Source organism: Anguilla rostrata, chromosome 4 (assembly GCF_018555375.3).
Source record: "Anguilla rostrata isolate EN2019 chromosome 4, ASM1855537v3, whole genome shotgun sequence".
NCBI lineage: Eukaryota > Metazoa > Chordata > Actinopteri > Anguilliformes > Anguillidae > Anguilla > Anguilla rostrata.
In genome coordinates this window covers 11,930,518-11,950,272 of record NC_057936.1, presented here as the reverse complement: position 1 = coordinate 11,950,272, position 19,755 = coordinate 11,930,518, and the positions used below count along the sequence as shown (strand labels likewise).

General features: G+C 44.3%; 1 protein-coding gene across 10 annotated transcripts in view; it reads right to left on the bottom strand.

The window, feature by feature from the left end:
* Positions 1-19,755, bottom strand: part of st3gal3a (ST3 beta-galactoside alpha-2,3-sialyltransferase 3a) — an 84,963-nt gene that overhangs the window by 33,024 nt on the left and 32,184 nt on the right. For 6 of the 10 annotated variants that reach the window (XM_064330657.1, XM_064330662.1, XM_064330661.1 and 3 more), the window contains 3 exons: positions 17,990-18,112; positions 14,681-14,723; positions 11,395-11,487 (listed from right to left, as the gene is read on the bottom strand). In XM_064330657.1, coding sequence (XP_064186727.1) covers positions 11,395-11,487; positions 14,681-14,723; positions 17,990-18,112 — 259 coding nt within the window. The remainder of the gene's footprint in view (positions 1-11,394; positions 11,488-14,680; positions 14,724-17,989; positions 18,113-19,755) is intronic. The other 4 variants (XM_064330663.1, XM_064330665.1, XM_064330664.1 and 1 more) reach the window with 1 other exon arrangement.

Sequence of the window (19,755 nt, the reverse complement as noted above, 5' to 3'; positions counted from 1 at the left end):
CTTTGTGCGTTGGTTTACTATTACATCAGCCTGCCTTTTGATCAGGAGATTTAGAACTCAGCCCAGCGAGCCAGGTAACCCCCGGGTAAGCCCGATGCTACCGTTCGTGATGTCAGAAAAAGGGCGGAGACTCTCGCCTGCCACTCACTTTTCCGGGGGGCGTGTCCGCGCCTCAGCAGAGACGGAGAGGAAGGGAGCTCAGCCCCCTCTCTTACGGGCTCGGCGCCGAACGCAGCCTCCTCCTCTGACCGAGAGGGCCTGACTTTCATTGCCTCGCCATCTGCTGCCGCGAGCGAAGCGGAGCAAAGGGCGACGAGCCGGTCGTCCTTCCGCACAGGCCACGACGGCTCGTCCCTAAATTAGAACCTGGGCATTTACGGGTTTCTTTTTTATAAGGGAGCAGCGCACACCGACTCATTCTTGCCTTGACCTCCACTCCCCCACAATGCCTTAGTAGGAGTTAAAGCCACGGGCCGGTAAAAGGAGCTCGCCCGTTCCACACCATCAATCTCCCCAGCCCCCCCCGTCTTTCAGCACACAAAGGCACGGTCGTCCATGAGGGTTCTGTGCCCCCCCCCCCCACTCCCCCTCCCCCACTCACATAAGAAAGCAGTTTGCTCTACTGTAAAGAACCCATTTCCCTTGACACACCTTAACTGACAATGAATGTGCTGCTTCTGGGAGCGTGGCCAGACGACATGTTTTTCTGACCTGCTGTCCCCTGTCAGGGTATTTTTTTTTGGTTTCCACAGTCCCAAGTGATTCACTATAAATGGGACTCTTTTCAACACAGGCAGGGATGGACCCTGGAAAAAGTACAAATTCCTTATTCCTTCAACTAACCTTAATTCTGTATATCGTAGTCACAGATTTGTGTTTCTGTGAGTAGACATTTCACAAACTGAATACTTTAGCAAAGTATAGTAATTGCAGTGGTCAACAAAAAATTTACTTGGTTACAAAAAATGAAAAACAAAAACATGAGATAGTATAAGGAAAAGAACAGATAATACAGAATGCCTTAGCCATTTTGCCAGTAATCTAGACTGAATCCATCTCTGTGTCTTACATCATCACAGAGGCTCAAACCACAAAAAAAGTGGCATGTAGTCATCCCGTGTGAAAAGGTATGAACTCATGTCAATGCACAATTTACTTGTTTTTTTTCCATGCTGATGACCAAAAATGTAATAAATCATTTAAAATGCTCTCATCCAAATGGGTTGTATGATTTTACCATCTCTCTGAGGACAATTGGTAGCTCCATATTTTTGGGAATATATCCCAGCATTTCATGCTGTGTCGAGCTTGCCTAATGGTCATCCAAATACAATCACAAAGTTTTCACGTTCAGCATGTGCCACCTAGTTTGTGCGACACTGATCTATAGGACTTCCTCACCCATTCTTCTTATGGACTAATAATTCATAATTGCTGTAGTCCAGTGGTAACAACCCAGTTCCTGGAGATCTACCATCCTGTAGGCTTTCATTTCAACCCTAATTTAGCACACCTGACTCTACTAATTGGCAGCTCAATGAAGATCTTTAGCTGTGGAATGATGTGTGCTTTGATAGAGTTGGAGTGCAAACCTACAGGATAGTAGATCTCCAGGGACAGGGTTCGTAGATGCTGTAGATGTTGTACAAAGTTGATTTAATCCTTACCTGAATTAAACCAATGATCACAACATCTATACAGATGCTTATTTGTAGTACTGTTATGATTCAGGACAAGGTTACGCATTAAATATGTAGTTTCCCTATACATCAAGTGAAAACATTGGCGAAAATAGCTCCCTACTTACTAATAAAGGTAGCAAAATAATAAATAAATGATACGGAACACTATCACTACATTCATTGTAGGTATAACGCTATGTCCTCTGCCAATATTAAATTGCACTACAATTACTTTTTAATTTTTAAAAAGCCACATGGCGAGCAGACAAATCCAGTTACAAAAACAGCTTGAAAGCCTGCGCAAGAAGGCATGCAAAATGCAAATCACATGATAAATGAAGTTCTCCAGACTTATTTGAATGTTTCCACAAACACTTAACGTGTAATTGTCTATACAGCCCTCACATCTGTCTCCATTTTTAAGGCACTTACGCTGGAGATGTGCAGCCGCAGACCTAACAAGCGCCCGGCTCTGACCCGGGGACGGTTTCCCCCTCGCTCGGCGGGGTTTATGTTCTAAGCGTGTGTATTTCTCGCAGACGTAAACCTGTCAGGCCGGGGACCCGACTTCTCGGCCTCATTCAGACCTTCACACACGGCCGCATTCCCCAGGCAGAACCCCAACAGCCAGGGCGCGAGCGTTTAATGGCACGTGACAAACAGTTTTAGATAAACCGCCCCTGTTTCTGAGGCCTGCCACAATTAGGCCAAATGGACCGCGGCGATCGCGGTCGCTGCGTTCGCGAAAACTTCGAAACCTTTGGAGTTGGTCGAGGGACGTGCAACGGCGGCGGGGGGGGAGGGGGGGGGGGGGAAAGGCCCCCCGTTTCAGTGGCGGTGGACCGTGGGTTTCTTGTAAATGACCGCAGAAGCAGAGACCGCAGGCAAGGCTAATCAGAAAAAAAAAAAAACAAAGACGCGAATTTAAACTTTTGCTCTTTGTGGGAATCAAATTAATGACGTGTCGTTAATGAGACCGTTCATCGGGCCGTTTCATGCATTCGGATCGCTCAGGTGGTGAACTCGTTACTTGTCTCAACATGACCGCTCGAGCGTTAAAGATGTTTGTTTTTCTGTGCAATCACCTCCATGGGTACAAGAACACCGGGAAGTGGCCATCGCTGCACATTCTGATAAAAACACACACTGGAGAGCTCGAGGGACTGCGCTCTCCAGTCAACGCTTCGCTGAATTCTGCATTGAATCGGCTTCTGTGAACAGTCTCCCCCACCGGCAACCACTTCAGTAGCCTGTCAGAGAGAACTCAAAGAGCGGCGACAGTACAAGGGGGTTTTGGGTTGTGTAATTTTAAGTCCATGGGAGCCTGTGGCGATCCGTACCGAAGTACACTGAGAATAACCACACATCAATCCTTTCAGTCTTAACTCTGTGAGAAACACAGAGAAGGATGTTGAGACAGGTGCTCGGAGACATAAGCCATTATTTACTTGAAACGGTAGATATTTCCACGTATACGCAGCATTAATAAAAAATAAAAAAAACAATTTCAGCATTCTACAGGGACCGGCAGCTTGGAAAAAAGTGCCTTGAAGGTGGCAAATAAAATTTCAGAATGCCATTCATCATATCCTGAGTTTGAAATCTATATCTGCAACAACAAAAAAATTCTACCTGTGAAAGCACACACCAGCGAACTCCTGACAGCTGATTGCCGCGGCATTTGCATGTTTGCCATTTGCATCTCAGACAGACAGAAGGGAACAGCTTGATTTCCGGCATGGATTGCCACCGACCGGCAAAGTCAACTTCGCGAGTCTCCAAGAAAGACGGAAAAGTCTAACTCGGGCCTTCTCCAAGAACCACCCGGCAAAGACACGCGCGTAGGGCTGCCAAAAAAACACACGGTGATTAATTAACATGCGATTCTGGGGCAGGGGGCGTCCCCTCACCCTCAGAGAGGGCGAGACTGGCTATAAATAACCGGGGGTTCGGGAATTTCGGACAGGCTGACAAGGGCCTGCCTGTCACAGAAGGGGTCCCGCAGGAGAGGCCGGGGGCCCATTGTGCTCGCTTCCTCGCGGCTATCTCTCAGTGGGTGCGATATTTTCATAACCGGCGCGCTCGAGTTCAACGCAGACGTTTGATTTAGAACTTCAACCCAAACAATCCGGGGTTGGGAGAAGAGGGGGGGGCGGGGAGGGGGGTTGGGGGGTGTTGAAAGTGAACCGGGTCCTGTGACGGAGGGACGTCCTCGCGAAGCCGAGCGGGGCGGGGCTTCCCGACTGCGGGTGTCGGTCGGAGGGTGAAAGGGCTCCTCCGGTCGCGTCAAGCGCTCGGCCCCGCCGCGAGCCAGGGGCGCCCGCGGACCGCCGCAGATAAAGGAAAAAAAAGAAAAAAAACATGACGTTGGCGCGGAGAGGACCTGCTGTTTCTCCTCTTAAACGAGACAAATCGGGGGCCGGAAGATGCCGTTTGTCTCTGGGGCAGGGCGCTTCGGTGCAGGAGACTCGGAGGACGGTTAGAGACACGGCTACAGCGCGTAAGCGCTCGCGCCGCCCATGAGTAAGAATCCGGCCAAAACCGCGGCAGGTTCTCAAGCCCCTGGTCTCTGCTGTCTTCGTGGGAGATGGGTAGCAGCTGCATGGAAAGCAGAACACACAAACTGGAAATGGTTTAGTGAAATCCTGAAACATTCGCTCGGAATCGCCCTCTCTGACCACCTATGAAGGAAAAGAAAAAGAGTTTCTACTCTTTTAGGGGCTGCAACTCTGACACTGTACATCCACACACACACATCCTCTTCGTAACATAAGAGTAAGGTATTTCTTTATGCAGTTTGTTACTGACTGGCCAAAGATTTGCAGATGAACCACTGACCCTATTATTTTACACAGGGCCATACAAAGACAATCCCCTATACTCAATCAAACACGCAGTTTAAGGACATTCAATAAAACCAGATTGCAGAAATGTCAGATAACAGGATAAGCCAGCCGTTACTTTGATGGGTAAACTGCTGATTTATTTATTATACACATTCAAATATAGCCTGTCACCACATATATAATATATTGATACAATTCATTGTGTGGACTATTCTAACCAAAATTTTAATGTTAAATGACTTTATCAGACAAAATAGGTTTTACTCTAGAAAACGTATTTTGTCTTGCCCAGGTTTGCTTCCCTCCTATTCATTATGAAATGAAAATAACTTTCTACATATCCTATGTCCAAAATATTAGACATGGAAGTAGGAAACAAATACATTAGTTAACTGACTTTTTTTCTTTTAGTAAGCTAAATTTTATTCATTTAATTTCAAAAGAGTGAGGATTGTAAAGCTAGAGACAGGCAAACAAATTCCTGGCAGCAGAATTTTCAGGTCTCCATGTCTGTAGGGGAATTTTTGATTTTTTTTTTTTTTTTTAACATCAAAAATCCCCTTAAAATTTCCATAATTCTAAGGGTGTGCATCAATGTGCTTATCTGCTGATTCATATCCTGTTTTCTGCTGGTTTCTCATGATGAGCTTACACACTTCATGACTCCTGAGAAAGGAAGTCTTAATGAAAACAAGAGCAATGGGCTTGTCTTGCTTTCACTGCGCAGGCACGTCAAAGGATGAGTTGGCAAGTATGGCATCCTTAAAGAAAAATGAAAAAAATGGCAAAATAATTTTCTCTTTCCATTTTCAGAAGACTTTAAGAAGAACATTTCACCCATTTTTTTTTTTACCTAGGGGGGAGTTACCTCACAAGCAAAGCAAACTCTGGATCCATTGTTAATCCATATTTTCCCACCGGTGTTTATTTTCAGTTCAATGCAGTGACGGATAGGCTCATTTGTCCAGCATCGACTACTCCCCAAGGGATACAGCACCCTCTCCGTGCAGCTTTCCTATTCACTGGCCCTAACATGGTACAACCAGCAGGCTGTATAGCTTCCATATTTTAGAGACATAACTTCTGACAGAATGCAAGGGAGACGCCCAGACGCACGAGGCCACAGAGTGGGAGAGCACCAACGAGAGAGACGGTCCTGCCGCTGATCTCCATCAGGAGGACAGATGAGGCTGCTGGTCACTCTGGAAGAGCAGCACACTGGATTTCTGTGGGAACGAGCTCAACCCTATAGACAGACCTGAGAGCCAAGAGAATGCGTGCATGCACTCCCGCTCGCGCACTAATGCAAATGTGTACCCTTGCAATCACGTGAATGCGCAGACACGTGCATGCAGACTCAAGCGTGCATGCACACGCACACACACACGCGCAAACACACGCACATACACGTGAGAAGTACATCTGCCGACATGAGACTTTGGCACTGACAGCTAGACAAGAACATGAGTGCTGAAAATGGCAAAACAGGGAAAAAAAACACTGCAATGTCATCAGCTTTGAAGGGCGACACAATGGAGATTAAAGGGAGCATAGGAACAAATAAGTGTTTGCACCCCACTTAGCCCATGGAATAAGCAAGCATTTACTGTCTAGGCAAAAGCAGTGGGAAAAAAAAGAGTCAGGCAAGTGACTCAGTGAACAGCAGTCACACGTGAACAGCAGTCCTTGGCCACCACATTGTAAATTACACTGACCCATGTGACAGGAGGAACCAGAACCTTCTAGCTCAGCTGGACTCACCTAAGAATATTCTTTTAATTTCAGAACATTCTGACAATTCTTATGAGGAAACGCCTCATTGCTTGAGAGACACCATCTTGGGGGGGGGAAGAAACCCTCATTTTTAACCTGCAGGCAAAGACAGCAGACTTGGCATCGTCTCTCTCCTTTTCATGTGTAATGTCACACAATTAACTGCAAATTAGCCCTGAACTGTCGGGATGTAACAACGGCTGACCGCCGAACTCTGGAATGTCTGGAGAGCGATTAGCTCGCAGAGCTTTACGAATGAGGTCTCATTTCCCCCCCCGGGGGGCCTGGACAGGCCCTCACACCTGCTGCTCGTTTGCTCCTAAACAGTTCAAAGAGTAGGGAAAAAGGAGTACGGAACGCCGCCTAATTCTTCACCAAAGGTCGGCCATCATTTGAGAGGACGTTCTATAAATTAACCCACCCCTGCCTTTCTGAAGGCCTGTAATGGCGCTCAAAAACTCAGTTCCTGAGGTTTTTTTTTCTTTCCTTGCATGGCGGGCGTGTACCTGCCAGGATCCTGGCGGGTTCCAGCCTTGCGTGCCAGGTGCTAAATGAGACCAGATAGCACGGAGAGGACCGCAGACATCTCACGCACTGGGAGGGCGGGCGGAACAGAAGGGGCCCAAAAAAAGATCCCGTGTCCCCGATCGCAGGCCATTTGGTTCCCATCGGGCTGTCCCGTCCTCATCTCCCATGCACACGCAGGTGGAAAGCTCTCTCCCCGCTTGAATTATTCAACCGCGCACACGGGTTATCTCAAGTCACAGGAACCACTCTCTTGCCATTCTGTTTCGTTCAGGCTTTGTGAGGTTTCCACGCGGATGGACCTCAACTCTCTACAATACGACGCTACGCATTAACTGAGATGAAAACTAGGAAACCCAAGCTATGATGGTCTCGGAACATGATTGCACCATAAAAATGAAACTAGTGTTAGTACTTGTTTTCAGCTTGGCAGGTGAGGTTGTTTGGCACATTCCTCGAGAGGACCTGGAATAATAAGCATCAGTTGCACATACGCTACTCAAAATTTATACTTCATTTACAATTTTCTTTGAGTTAATTTCTGCAGTAAATATGTTCTCATCATCATATGATGGAGCATCTGCATTGTGCGTCTCCACCGTGCACAGCCTGCGTCCCCCTGGCTCAAGTGAAACCTGCAAACGTTCAGTACTCCACACACTCAGTCCTCAGGACTTCAGCTTACTTTCTATTTATATCAATTCAGATCCATAAATATCCACAGAATACACTGTACATCTTTACCTTTAACCCAAAAGTACTCAAGGCAGAAGATGAAATACTTTGAATTTATGTAGTTACTATAATAACTTTCAGGCTGCCATAACACAGTCTAAAAATTTTTTTCGGGTTTTCTTCCTGAGTATCCAGAATGTTCTGAAATATATGTGCAAAAGGAACCTTTTCAAGTTATAAAAAACCTTGTTCAATTTGTAATTACATAATTATGACTGAAGTTCTGAGAGTGCATCATAAAATAAATGCAAATGAACAAGATGTGTATAAACTAGAATTCTTGCATTCAGTCAAAATGTGAGACAAAGCATCACATCAACAGCCCCTTTCAACCTGTGACCTCAAGTATGTGTTGTGTGTGACAACGCCTTAAATAGAAGTATATTTTTCTGAAACAGTACTGTGTACTGTACCTACTGAAATTTGCACGTATACATTTTTCAAAATTGTATATCTTTGTAATCATTCCCATTATAGTTCTATTACCATTTTTGACAATTACTATTACTATATGATCATCATCATCATCATGAACACTTAATCCTGACATACTTAAGACAGCCATACTGATGTAATTAGTATTGTAAGTGTAAAATGTAATGTGAAGTGTGATACCACATCACATTAATAACAATGACAAATGATCAATATTAAACATTTAATTTAAAGGAGGCAGAGTATAAAAATAGCTGAGAGAGTGTCTCGTGATCATGTATACAGTAAGACAATGTACTCTGAAGTCTCTCTGTTCTTACGTGGGTGGGCAATATGTCCGCTCCCTTTCAGCCAGTGAACAAGGGAAGAGAACGACTGACCTCCTGGGAACCACAAAGCAGCCCATTCAAAACGCTGCAAATTTATGGACACCGAAGTAGACGGACAAATAGCAAATACAAATAGTTTTGTTCCAACAAATTACAATCCATCCATCATGCCTGTTTACCAGCGTATGCTCTGTGTTTACAATGCCTGCCCCTGTCCTTTCTGGAAATTCAAATGATTATATTTAGAAATATGGTCGGAGAAGCACAGGCCTTTCAGACTGAATACACAACCATCCATCTCCATCAGCAAATACCCTGGATCAGCGGTGTAAAATTAGCACTGCACAAAAAAAAAAAGTGTGCGAAATATCAACCTAGTTTGTACCCTCATGTACTGTACACAAACTGCTAGTCTGTTAGGCAGGCTCGTTTCTAAAAACAGCTGAATGTAAGAGCCTAAATCATTAGACAGGGCCACGGACGAGGACACGCCTGCAGAAGATGCACTTTGTGTTTATTGGTCTAGCGGTAGAATCTTTGGAGCCCTGTCTGACGGGTGTGATAATTCAGGGAAACTTTTGGAAACTCTGAGACCACAGGTGTTAATGGAGAAACAGCTGAAACAACGTATAATAACCCTCATTTACTAATCTGTTGTTCTAATTAATGCACCTGAGTGGCACGCAGAGGGACTACGGGATTACTTTGCCTCATTAGACACACTTTTTATGGCTACAGTTTGCTCATTTGTGTATTTACACAATGGCAAGCCATGACTTCGAGAAAAGACCTATGGCCATATGCAAATATTCACCTTTAACCTTTATGTTGAAATAGAGCAACCAGATCACAGTGTTAGACACTCTGAACTGCTTGTACTGACTGCTGAATGAAGTGAAGCTCTATATGTAAAGCAAGCAACAAAGGCCAGCTGCAGAGGTGCACAGACAGATTTGTACGACTTTGCCAAGATCTAAATATCCAGCCAGTCTTCTGGCTCTAATTTTCCAACCGATCGTGTCTCAATTCAAAAATGGCTACGTAGCAGCAACACAAAACGAAATAACTAAGAAAGTGTTTGGGTGGACATATTAAACCATTTCACAGTCAGGTATGAAAAAAAAAAACTCAAGGGAAAATCTTTGGCTGAACACTGAAATATCAGAGATTCCTTATCAGTCCCCGGTTTTAAGTCATTTAAAACCTAAAACATACTTTTTAAGAAGGTCCTTTATTGAGCATTTTATTTTGTTGCATAACAGTTTTTATTTCTAGTAAAATCCTATTTTTATTATCTTTCTATTTCCTTGTGTTATTGTATTTGACTTTTTATGGAAGGGAAGGTGGGTGGGAGGGGTCTTGCAATCCTTCAGGATTTATGGTTGTATTTACATTGTATTGTTTTATTTCTGTAAAGCACTTCGTGTTACAGACATGTACAAAAAGTGCTATATAAATAAATGAAGCTATGGTTCATTTTTACATGTTAGCCCACCAAAGCTTTGTAAGTACCATAGACATAGTCTGAGCTTAGTAACTGCAACAAAGCCATTAGCCTGCCCAATTCAAATATTTATTGGTGTTCTCCGTGGAAATATTTTTGCTCTGACATTTTTTCAGCCTAAAGGTACACCACATTGCCTTCAATTCAACTGGACGATTTAACTGCCTTCAATTAATTGATGATAGATCTTACAACTTTTTATCTCTTATGAGCAGTTACTATTTCATTGGTTTTTTGAGCCGAGATTTAAATTGCTTTTTAATCTCAATAAACCACATAATAAACAAATCACGCAATAAACAAATCACACAAAAAAAAACCTACATTATTTCCCTGGTCACATCAATTAATCACCTTCTTGCAGCTTTGCCTTCTGCCGGGAAGCCGATTGCAAAGTGAAGTTTGAATTTTAACAAATACGTTCCCGATTCCTAGAACAAGCGACGCCCTAAATGTGAGTCTTCATACATTTTATGCCGCGATGCTCAGGATGCCCTAGTGGTCTGGGAAACGCACTCGGTGGTAACAAGCTTTTCATTCACAGCCCCGGTGGCCTCCGACGGCATTTCACTCGACGGCGGGACGGAACGAGGCCGCTCGACCACTCGCCGCTTGGGAGAGTCACCGCGTCTCCTGTCTCCCGTTTGGCAGCGGAGGGGGACTGAGTCAGCCCCGGCTGCGCACAAGCGACAGCCGATAAGTCACCCCTGAACCTACGAGGGCCCTGTGGCTGACCCGTTAAAAACCGAACCACAGGAAACAAAAGAGCGCCGGTTTAACAGCAGACAAGGGAACAGTGATGCGTTGAGGACTTTTAGGCGAAAAGTTAGGCAATGACTTAACCTACACATTCTGAGCAGATGAAGGGAAGCCTTCTATACAATCTGAGATGGGGGAGCGATTAGCTCTGGGTCCTCATGACTGCGGCATTACATAGCGTCTCAGAAACCCCGAGGAGCGGTTTGGAAGGGGGCGTCAAGGAGAAGAAAGCCAAATGCTGAATGAAGTCTAAACAACAGGCCAGGGCTCAGGCGCGGCAGGAATCCGTGAATAAGGTCACTGTTACTAGATAACGGCTGAGCCAAAATAACTCTGGGGAAAGGAGGAAAAAAAAAGACTCGCCATACAATAATTTACTGTGAAGTGCGGTTTGCTTTATAACTGTGGCAGATAGCAGTTGACTGTTAGGGAGAAAAATCTACATTCAAAAAAAATACAAAAGCTACATTCTTTTGTACTCTATGAATGTCCAATTAAGTGGCTTAAGGAATAACTAATTCACGGTCCAAATCCATCAAACAGTCATGCCCATTCAATGCTGTACACCAGATTCTAACCATCTCGTATGAGAGAAGCTATGTAAGAGACCTGTTTGTCATGTCAGACAGGTAACAGTAATTCTTTTTGACAATTCTCCTCTCCCCTAAGACCCAGAAAGAACTGTGACTGTGGACTTGAGGGGCCATGCATACCGCGGTCATCAAGACTGCAGTTTCCAGGGACTCGACCTGAAGTCGACCGACACGCGATGGCAGACGAGGTGGAGGGAACAGGGCTCCACTTACTTTGGATAGATGGAGGTCATCTTGGCAGCGACGTACCCGGGCTTACAGGCTCCCTCGCTGAGATTGCCGTACTTGTACTCCAACTCGGGCGGCCTGTATTTACGAGGGGGGAACAGAGACAGGGCTCAGGGAGACAAATCTGCAGCAAGATAATGAAGAGCTGTTTTTGAAGAGCTCCTGTCAGTGGCCAGATAGGTCTGAACTAGGTGAGAAGGAGCTTTCTCAATACATCCCTGTGATGTAACTGAAGCAATGAGAGAACTTTAGGACTTTGCTGAGCTTGTGACTATTGCAGTGTGCGCAGACCATTTACGCTTGATTCCCAATGGATAATGCAAGTGAGGACCATATGAAACAGAATGCCTCATAGGTCCATGACTAATGAGAAGAAGTTAACAGCTTTCATCCTAACGCGGCCGGCAACCGCCCGAATCGCACAAGGAACCAATTCCACGGTTAATCTTGTGCCGACTTTCTCCGTACGACTCCCACATGACAAATCCGAGGAGTCAAATATTGTATGAAAAATGTTTTAATGGGAACAGTGTGTGGTCTGTTAATTTTAATACACCATGTTAATTGGAGAACACAGAACGATAATCTGTTCAGTAAAACACTGGGCCACACAAGTCAGTCTTTTTTCTTCGTCTACAGTGTCTCTCACCTCAGCCCATCAAGTCATTTAAACAAAACAATATTTTTCAAATGGGGTCTGGTATTTACTTAAGGGCCTTGTACGGTGACAACCCATTGATTGTGGAATGTGCACAGGTGGGGGGGGGGGGGGAGCTTAAAACACAATGAGGTTTTCATCCACATTTTTCTTTGGGCAGAAGATCTCCCAAGAAGCCACGAAATAATGATTAGAGGCTGAATCATTTTTTACTCAGAGAGAAATCTCTCTGTGTCAACAGCTCGTTACTTAGCGCGCGGTGGAAGGCGAGGGCCCCGGTGGGGGAAAGGGGTCAGGCCGACGTGCCCGATACCACACATGCTATTATTAATCGCCCCTCCGAACGGCAGCTTTTAACCCGCTCATTAATAACCTGGTCTGTGCGAACCAAACTCAAATAAACAGGGAGAGCAGGGAGGCGACCGGTCCTGGGTGCGAGAGCTGGGCTACAGGGGATGAGACGGGTTTCTGGGTTTACATCATTCACGAACCCAGGAGATTAAAAAGGAAAAAAAACAGATTCCTTGGTGTCTTTTGATGTTATCGTGAACAGGCGCGTATTTGCCTTGATGTGTAGCGGGTCACTGTGATGTATGCTGTACATCGTTCCTTAGTTTGAGATGAAATTCCAAACTCTGGGAAGTGTAATGAATTTGGAAAAATATACCTAATGATTTTTAAATAGAGCGCTTTAGACTCACCTACTCTCCAGCGCAAGCTGGGAGACCGGGCAGCTCAGAGCACTGCTGGGTGAGTGTGGGATATGACAGGTGCTCACCTAGCACTGGAGCGCCGTGTTGCATTTTAGCATTACCTCAGCGAAAGACCAATGCATTTCTTTCTAATCATTCACAGAAAAAAACAAATGACATAAGGAAGAATATGAGAAAACCTCACTCAAAATAGAGAAATTGGTCAGCCTTAAATGTGGACCATAGAAATTTTCTGTTCCTAAGGGCCAGATTGTCAACATACAGAAACAGTGCAATTACCAGAGTAGCAGAGTCTTTGCTGAAAGACTGTCTGCAAATTACAATTATGATCGCTGGATCACTTCAATTAAATTAGCAGCACCTAGGATGGACCGAAAGCTATGAAACATTACATTACATTGTTCCCTCAAAATAAGAAAAAAAATAAAAATTTTATCCACTATAAATATCCAGGTCTTTGCCCTCAACCTGCTAAAACAATGCGGACATCAGGAGTAAACATTTGGGCAAATGCCACTCTACTCCCCTGAACACATAATAGCATGAAGGCCCTTCCCCTGTAAGAAGGCTGGAGGCGGGTGGTTGATGGAAAAGAAGGCCGTATGTACGGTGTAAGCTATGATAAAGCCTGTGGGCTGGACAGGCTGGGATTGCCTGTTCTCCTGGGACACAGTGAGGATGGATGGGTGGGCTCCCTGGTCTTCATCACTTGTCAGGACAAGGTGTGAAGGCTGGGCCCACCATGCCCGGTGTGGTGGTGTTGAGTGCACGTGTCAGTGCCTGAGAGACCCCCACACCTCATCTCCACAGTCACACCGCTCACTCACCACAGTGTAAAACCAAGGGTACTGGCTCTGATTGGCAGGGCATCGCACATTAATGCGCACATATACACACACACACACACACACACACACACTCTGCACACACACACACACACATGCGCGTAAGCGCAGACACACCCACACCCACACACACACTGCACACACATACGCGCAGACACACCCACACACACACACACACACACACACACACACACACACACACACACACACACACACACGCACACAGACTGTGAGCCAATTTCGAAAAGGTGCTATGCATTACGTGTTTGGAGAGGCTCGTCAGCACTGCTACTGCGTCTATCCAACGGGCCGAGTGCCAAATGACATAGCTAGCTGGAATTTATTGTGAGGGCCTATGACTGATAACATTTACTGCTTGTTCTGAGGTCCACACACTTGAGAATGCATGCTGGCCTTCTTTGTTTTGTCTCCCTGTCATTAAATAGTCATTAAATAGGGATTTGATTACACAGAAGAGATGAATCAGAGAAGGGTGAGGCAAGATTTCACTGAGAAATAGTTCCATCAGCCTCGTTCAAAAGGGTCTGCTAAGTCTGCCGTGATGTCAGAGTGATAATATTCAAGGAACCTGTTGCAGCAGATTTTGTCCAATTGATGCTGCTCCCAGTTGAAATGTCACTGTGGTACACCAGAAATAATAATATATAAATGTAGTAGAATAATAAAGTATATCCTGTATATGGTTCATAACAGGAATTTATGTTTGTCCTTAACTGATAAATTGCAGTGGCTTAAGGAATTTCAGTATTAATATCAATAATGCTATGCCACACTGAAACTAGAGTGAAGTATGAATAAATAACAACCAAGAATGGCATGAATACAATATGTAAGAAATGCATAGATCACACTTCTAATGTAAGACAATTATGGGCTCGTTAACCTGAAAATACAACCCAGATAAACAGGTTCCCCCACATTTCTCAATACAAATCTAAAAGATTCTATTCTGAGGGAAATTAATGCCCATAATTCATAATGCCATTGAGGCCAAGAGAGTTAATTAAAAAAAACAGGAACAAAAAGTTACTTACAGTTTACCATCCAGCTTCATCAAGAATCCCTGTTTATCAAACACTGGAGAGGGGGAAAAAAGACAAACAAAAATTAGTCATAATCAAGGGTGAATTTTGAGAGGTGTGGCAATAACCTTAACCCTGGTAAAAACAAGGAAATACATTCAAAGTTCACAGATAAAGATTAATAAGGAAATAACATCAAACATGATCGATTCCTGTTAACATTTAAGGACAATACTGTAGATCGTGGTAAGAGATTTTTAGTAAAGCATTAGGCTGTAAAGTTCAAGGTTGAACAAGCAGGGTAAGAGCAAGAGAGCCATGCATTCCTCTAAACTCAAAAAACCAAAAAATAAGACCATTTTGAGGCTCTTGAGGTTACCGTATGGGAAGGATGGTGATAATGGTTGCTTCAAAAAAGAAGGAAAGATAAAAACATCCTTTATAACCTACCTGCATTTAAATGCATAAATAAGACCATTCACATCAGTTATCAAATAGGTCCGAGTTCTCCAATCAAAGCAGATGAAAGCTGATGACGACAACTAGTCCCCTCCTCCTTTCCCACCCTGACACATGTGCTCGAAAAATGAAACCGACAACAAGCCTACATGTTTTTGATCTTAAGTTTTAATCCAAATATTTACAGACTGTGTGGTGTGTGCTTCCCAGTGAACTGGCTACCATTTCATAACACGTATTGCAGCTCTGTTAAAAATAATATCCGTCGAGCGTGCCATGAGCCCTAAGGCATTCGAACGCATACACCAGGGAAGCAGGCTCATTCTTTCCCAGTGCAGATACCTTACAGCCGCACGAGAGTGGCTCACACTATCCCCAGAACCGCACGCAGCTGGCAGGACCCCAAATAAAATCATATGGTTTATAAAAGAACTCACTCTCAAAGACAGAGGCATTTGAAAGAATAGAACTTTCAAAGAACTTTCAAAGGACCTTGACTCGTGCGCCATTTTTTGGCAGTGCGTAACCCTTCCCATGAGACTTCTTGTGAGACGATTCTTTGTGTGAAAGCGACTGTTGAATCGGAAGCGTTGTGGGGCTTTTTTTCCTCAACGGCAGTTTCACTGGAAACGTCGCTCATGGGGGGGAGAAAAAAAAAAAGGTTGTGAATTCCTGGACTGATACTTCATTTATCCACTGTATCTGGCTGCAATCAGAACGCTCAGTTGTGCCAAAGGTCAGGTTATCTGCCTGTCTTATCAGTATCAGTTCGTACCAATTTTCTTCATGGATTCCACGCTTCGTGTATTGGAACACTCAACACTAACAGACAATTTCTGGCCGTAAAAGAGCACTTGAAATACTGGATGGAAACGACGTGCTTGGAAGCACACAGTTTTCCCCCAAAAGAGGGACGTGAAAATCAACAACTAAAATTTTGGCAATGGACAGATACGAAATATACCACAAATGTATTCCACAAACTGTAATTGAACACACCATTGCAATTGGGTAACGACAGTGTCCTGGGTCATAGCCTGATATAGATGGTTTGCATATAGATGGAATGAACAAGATTTATTTTAAAATAGCATGGGGAAGGGCTATTACTCTACACATTAAAAACAGCACAATAGTATCACTACATTCACATACACAATTAAGATAAATGCTCAGTATTATACATTTCACCAATAACAACAGGCCTACACAACCTGCGGTTTCCACATATATAATTGCTTTGCAGATAGCTATGATGTCCAACTCTTGATACAAATGAGTGCAATTTCTTCAGATATAATAAAAAAGCAGTCTGTCTATCGGGTGTTCATTTTTCCAAGTACAGTATCCGGTAGGATCTGAATCTCCATCAGTCGCTTAGCTCACAGGTAGTTGCTTCCTTGCAGTTTTTATTGTCTGAGTGCACGTCAGCAAGACGAAGGTCACACTTGAGAAGTAGGCTTCACTTTCTCCCTGTCATTTAATTATGCAAATGTCTTCTCCTCTTGAAAACATTACTTATTTTCCACTAAGTGCAGTACAGCCAATGACCATCCAAGGGCGAACACATTTCTAAATCAAAACTAAAAGGCTGGATATCTTCAGCGTTGGAGTCTTCTGCAGGTAGTGGGCATCTCAAGAGGCATTTAATTGGCAGCACTTCACAAAACCAGAGCTTTGATTATATGTTGTGGAAGACAATTTGCAAACTATGCACAAGCGTGCTCATACACACCCCAGCTGCCAGCTCGGGACAGTCAGCTACCCAGCAGCCCCCAGTCTGAATGGTCTTAATGACTGAACACGTGACTCTTTTGTCAGCTTAAAAAGGAGTCCAACCGTCTTACATTTTCATATATTTCAAATAGACAAACGGGGAATGACAACAGCAATTTGTACATTCTGGAGAGAAATTCACCCTGCCGTATTCTGCAACGCACCGTCGTGCAGTTTCCCAGGAGTAGGCTACTGCGAAAATGAACAAAGACGCGATCCAGTTTAATACGATACACGGATATCTCCTAACTGGCATATTCACTAACATTACAACCTTGCGTTCCCCAAAGGTGACGATTCAATCTCCATTTAAAATATGCAACTGCCCTGTGTTACATACGGATTAGAATTCAGAACAATTTGTACACGAAGAGAAAAAAATCTATTCAGACCAATTTGTACATAAAGAGAAAAAAGTATATACAAATTTAGCCCCAGCATAATTATGTATCTTCTTTCTGTGTGTGTGAGTGTGTGTGTGTGTGTATCAGCGGTTTCAAACTACCTTTCACTCAAGAGTGGAGCAGTTGAACTCCAGATGTGATATTCAACAGAAAACACAAATGGCCATTTTAAAGGTCTCAGAACTGACACTGCAGGCACCAAGTACACAAATGTGACCAGCGAGAACCAGTATTACATTACATTACATTATAGGCATTTAGCAGACGCTCTTATCCAGAGCGACGTACAACAAGGGCAACCAGTACAGGTCGCTCTTACCACACACCCTACCATGAGTGTTATTATATGACTCAGGGATATGAAGAAATTCATACTACAGAGTACTATTACTACAGCTATTAGCCAGATTGTAGTAGCACACTGAATTCGTAACTCTATCAATCTTTTTCCACTTAATTCCATAAAGCTACAAGTAGGCTACAGACACTGCTCCTGAGAAAGTGTCACAGACGTGAGGTTGGGGTTGCATGACACGGTACGTTGAGCATCTTGGCAAGGGCAGATCTTTCCAAAACTGGACAGCACACTTTTTTTTTAAGATACAGGTACTGGGGTGTTGTCTGTCACTGGACATGCTCCCCATGTTGGTTTTAAAAGCTTATAATCATATATAGGGCTGACCTTTCTTCTGGATCGCTGGATCAGGATTCCGAAGGAGAGTGAGTGGTTCAGGCCTGTCCCGAGATACACTGGGTGGGCGCTGCTTGGTGATTGCCATGGACATGCCAGGGGATCCTTGTTTTGCTGGTTTTAAGGTTGGAATAGGCTGGGTTACACTTCACTAATGCTGTCTGGTTCAGAATAAATGGTGGCATTTTATTTGTCAAACTCATTTTATACTTGACATAACATCAACCTTATGACCAGTGAGAATTAAATTTCTCTTTCACACAACACTGCAATCAGGTTCACAATAACAATACAATGTATTCAGGACAGCTGAAAGAACTGAAGTAAGAATCTTAGAAGGAAGGCAGGTTCATAATCAAGGACACATTTGATTGGCAGCGAGACGGCTTCAGGCCAGTTAAAAGCAGAGCGTTCTCTCTTTCTCTTTTACGAGACGTGTCCATGCACTGATAATCAGCCGAGCCAAAAAACCCCCATCTCCATGACGACCACAGTCTGGAGCAGAGGGGAGTGGTGGTCGGCTAGACTCCGGGGTCAGCACTCCGTTGGAGTGCTGGGCGAGCAGAGGGAGGGAGAGAGAGCGGGGCCGGAGGTGAGTTTCAGGTCTTCCGATCGGAAGACTGCGAACCCTGAGGGGAAGGGGGGGAGGGTGGGTCGTGCTGGGTGGCAGTGATGGGGAGAGGGGCGAGCGAGGTGCCATTGCTACAGCGGCGGCCAGTCTCAGGCAGAAGCAGCCCGGCCCTGCTCGGCACAAGCGCTGGGTTGGAGCCGCCGGGGGGCCCCAGGGGGCGGGAGATTCAGTGTCCCCGGCGCTTACAAAGACGGGGCCCCTCTGCTTCTGCCGTCACCTCAGAGGGGGTGGGTGATGGAGACCAGTCCTGAAAATAGGAGGCGCTTGAAGCGGGGCACGATAGCGAATCTGTTTTCCTCACACTGATGTGTGTTTGGAATTAAAGGTCAGGCTACAAGTGGGATATGGAGGGGGGCAGTGGAATTCTCTAAAGGACGTCTCAGACTGGGGCTACAGTAAAGGTCTCATGTCATTATCTGAGTGAACTCTGAAATATCTGCTTCAAATTAATGAAAGAATTTGGGAAGCAGAACACTTTACATTAATTCTGAATTAATTCTTAATTCTGAGGATTAATTCTGAAAAGATGCATAAGGGAATGTATCAAGGCCAAAGTTACAAAGTTATTTGAAGTTAGAAGACAGGTGAGTCTCCAATTAATGATGGGGTTTGTTAATATTAGTAAGGGAAGACAGCTATGTTTCAGCAGGACAATATAAAGACTATGTTAGATCATTCACAACATGATCTAACGGAGGTAACAATGGAAACAGTGTTTCCAGCCCAACCTGCAAAGGTGGTTCAATACATTACCTATGTATTGTGAGGCTATTAAAGAGGTGAAGACAGAAGCAGAAGGTAAGATCATTTGTAAGACTGAGAATCCAGTATAAGAGGACAGAGAAGCTTGAACAGGAGTGGCAGTTTGGCTATGACTCACTATGTTGGGAGGTAATGCTCTAAAACTGGCTAATATTTCATACTTCTCTTATGGAGTACAATAATTTCATTATTCTAATCAAAAAATGAACTTGGAAACGCAAAGAGCTGATGTACCATCCATGATAGAGGATAAATAGCTCACTTTAAATCTTCTAAAACCATTGATCAGCCATGTTCAAAATATTGTGTTGTCAATAAACTCAACAGAGCTGTGTATATTAAAGGCTCACCTTTTAAGATTAGC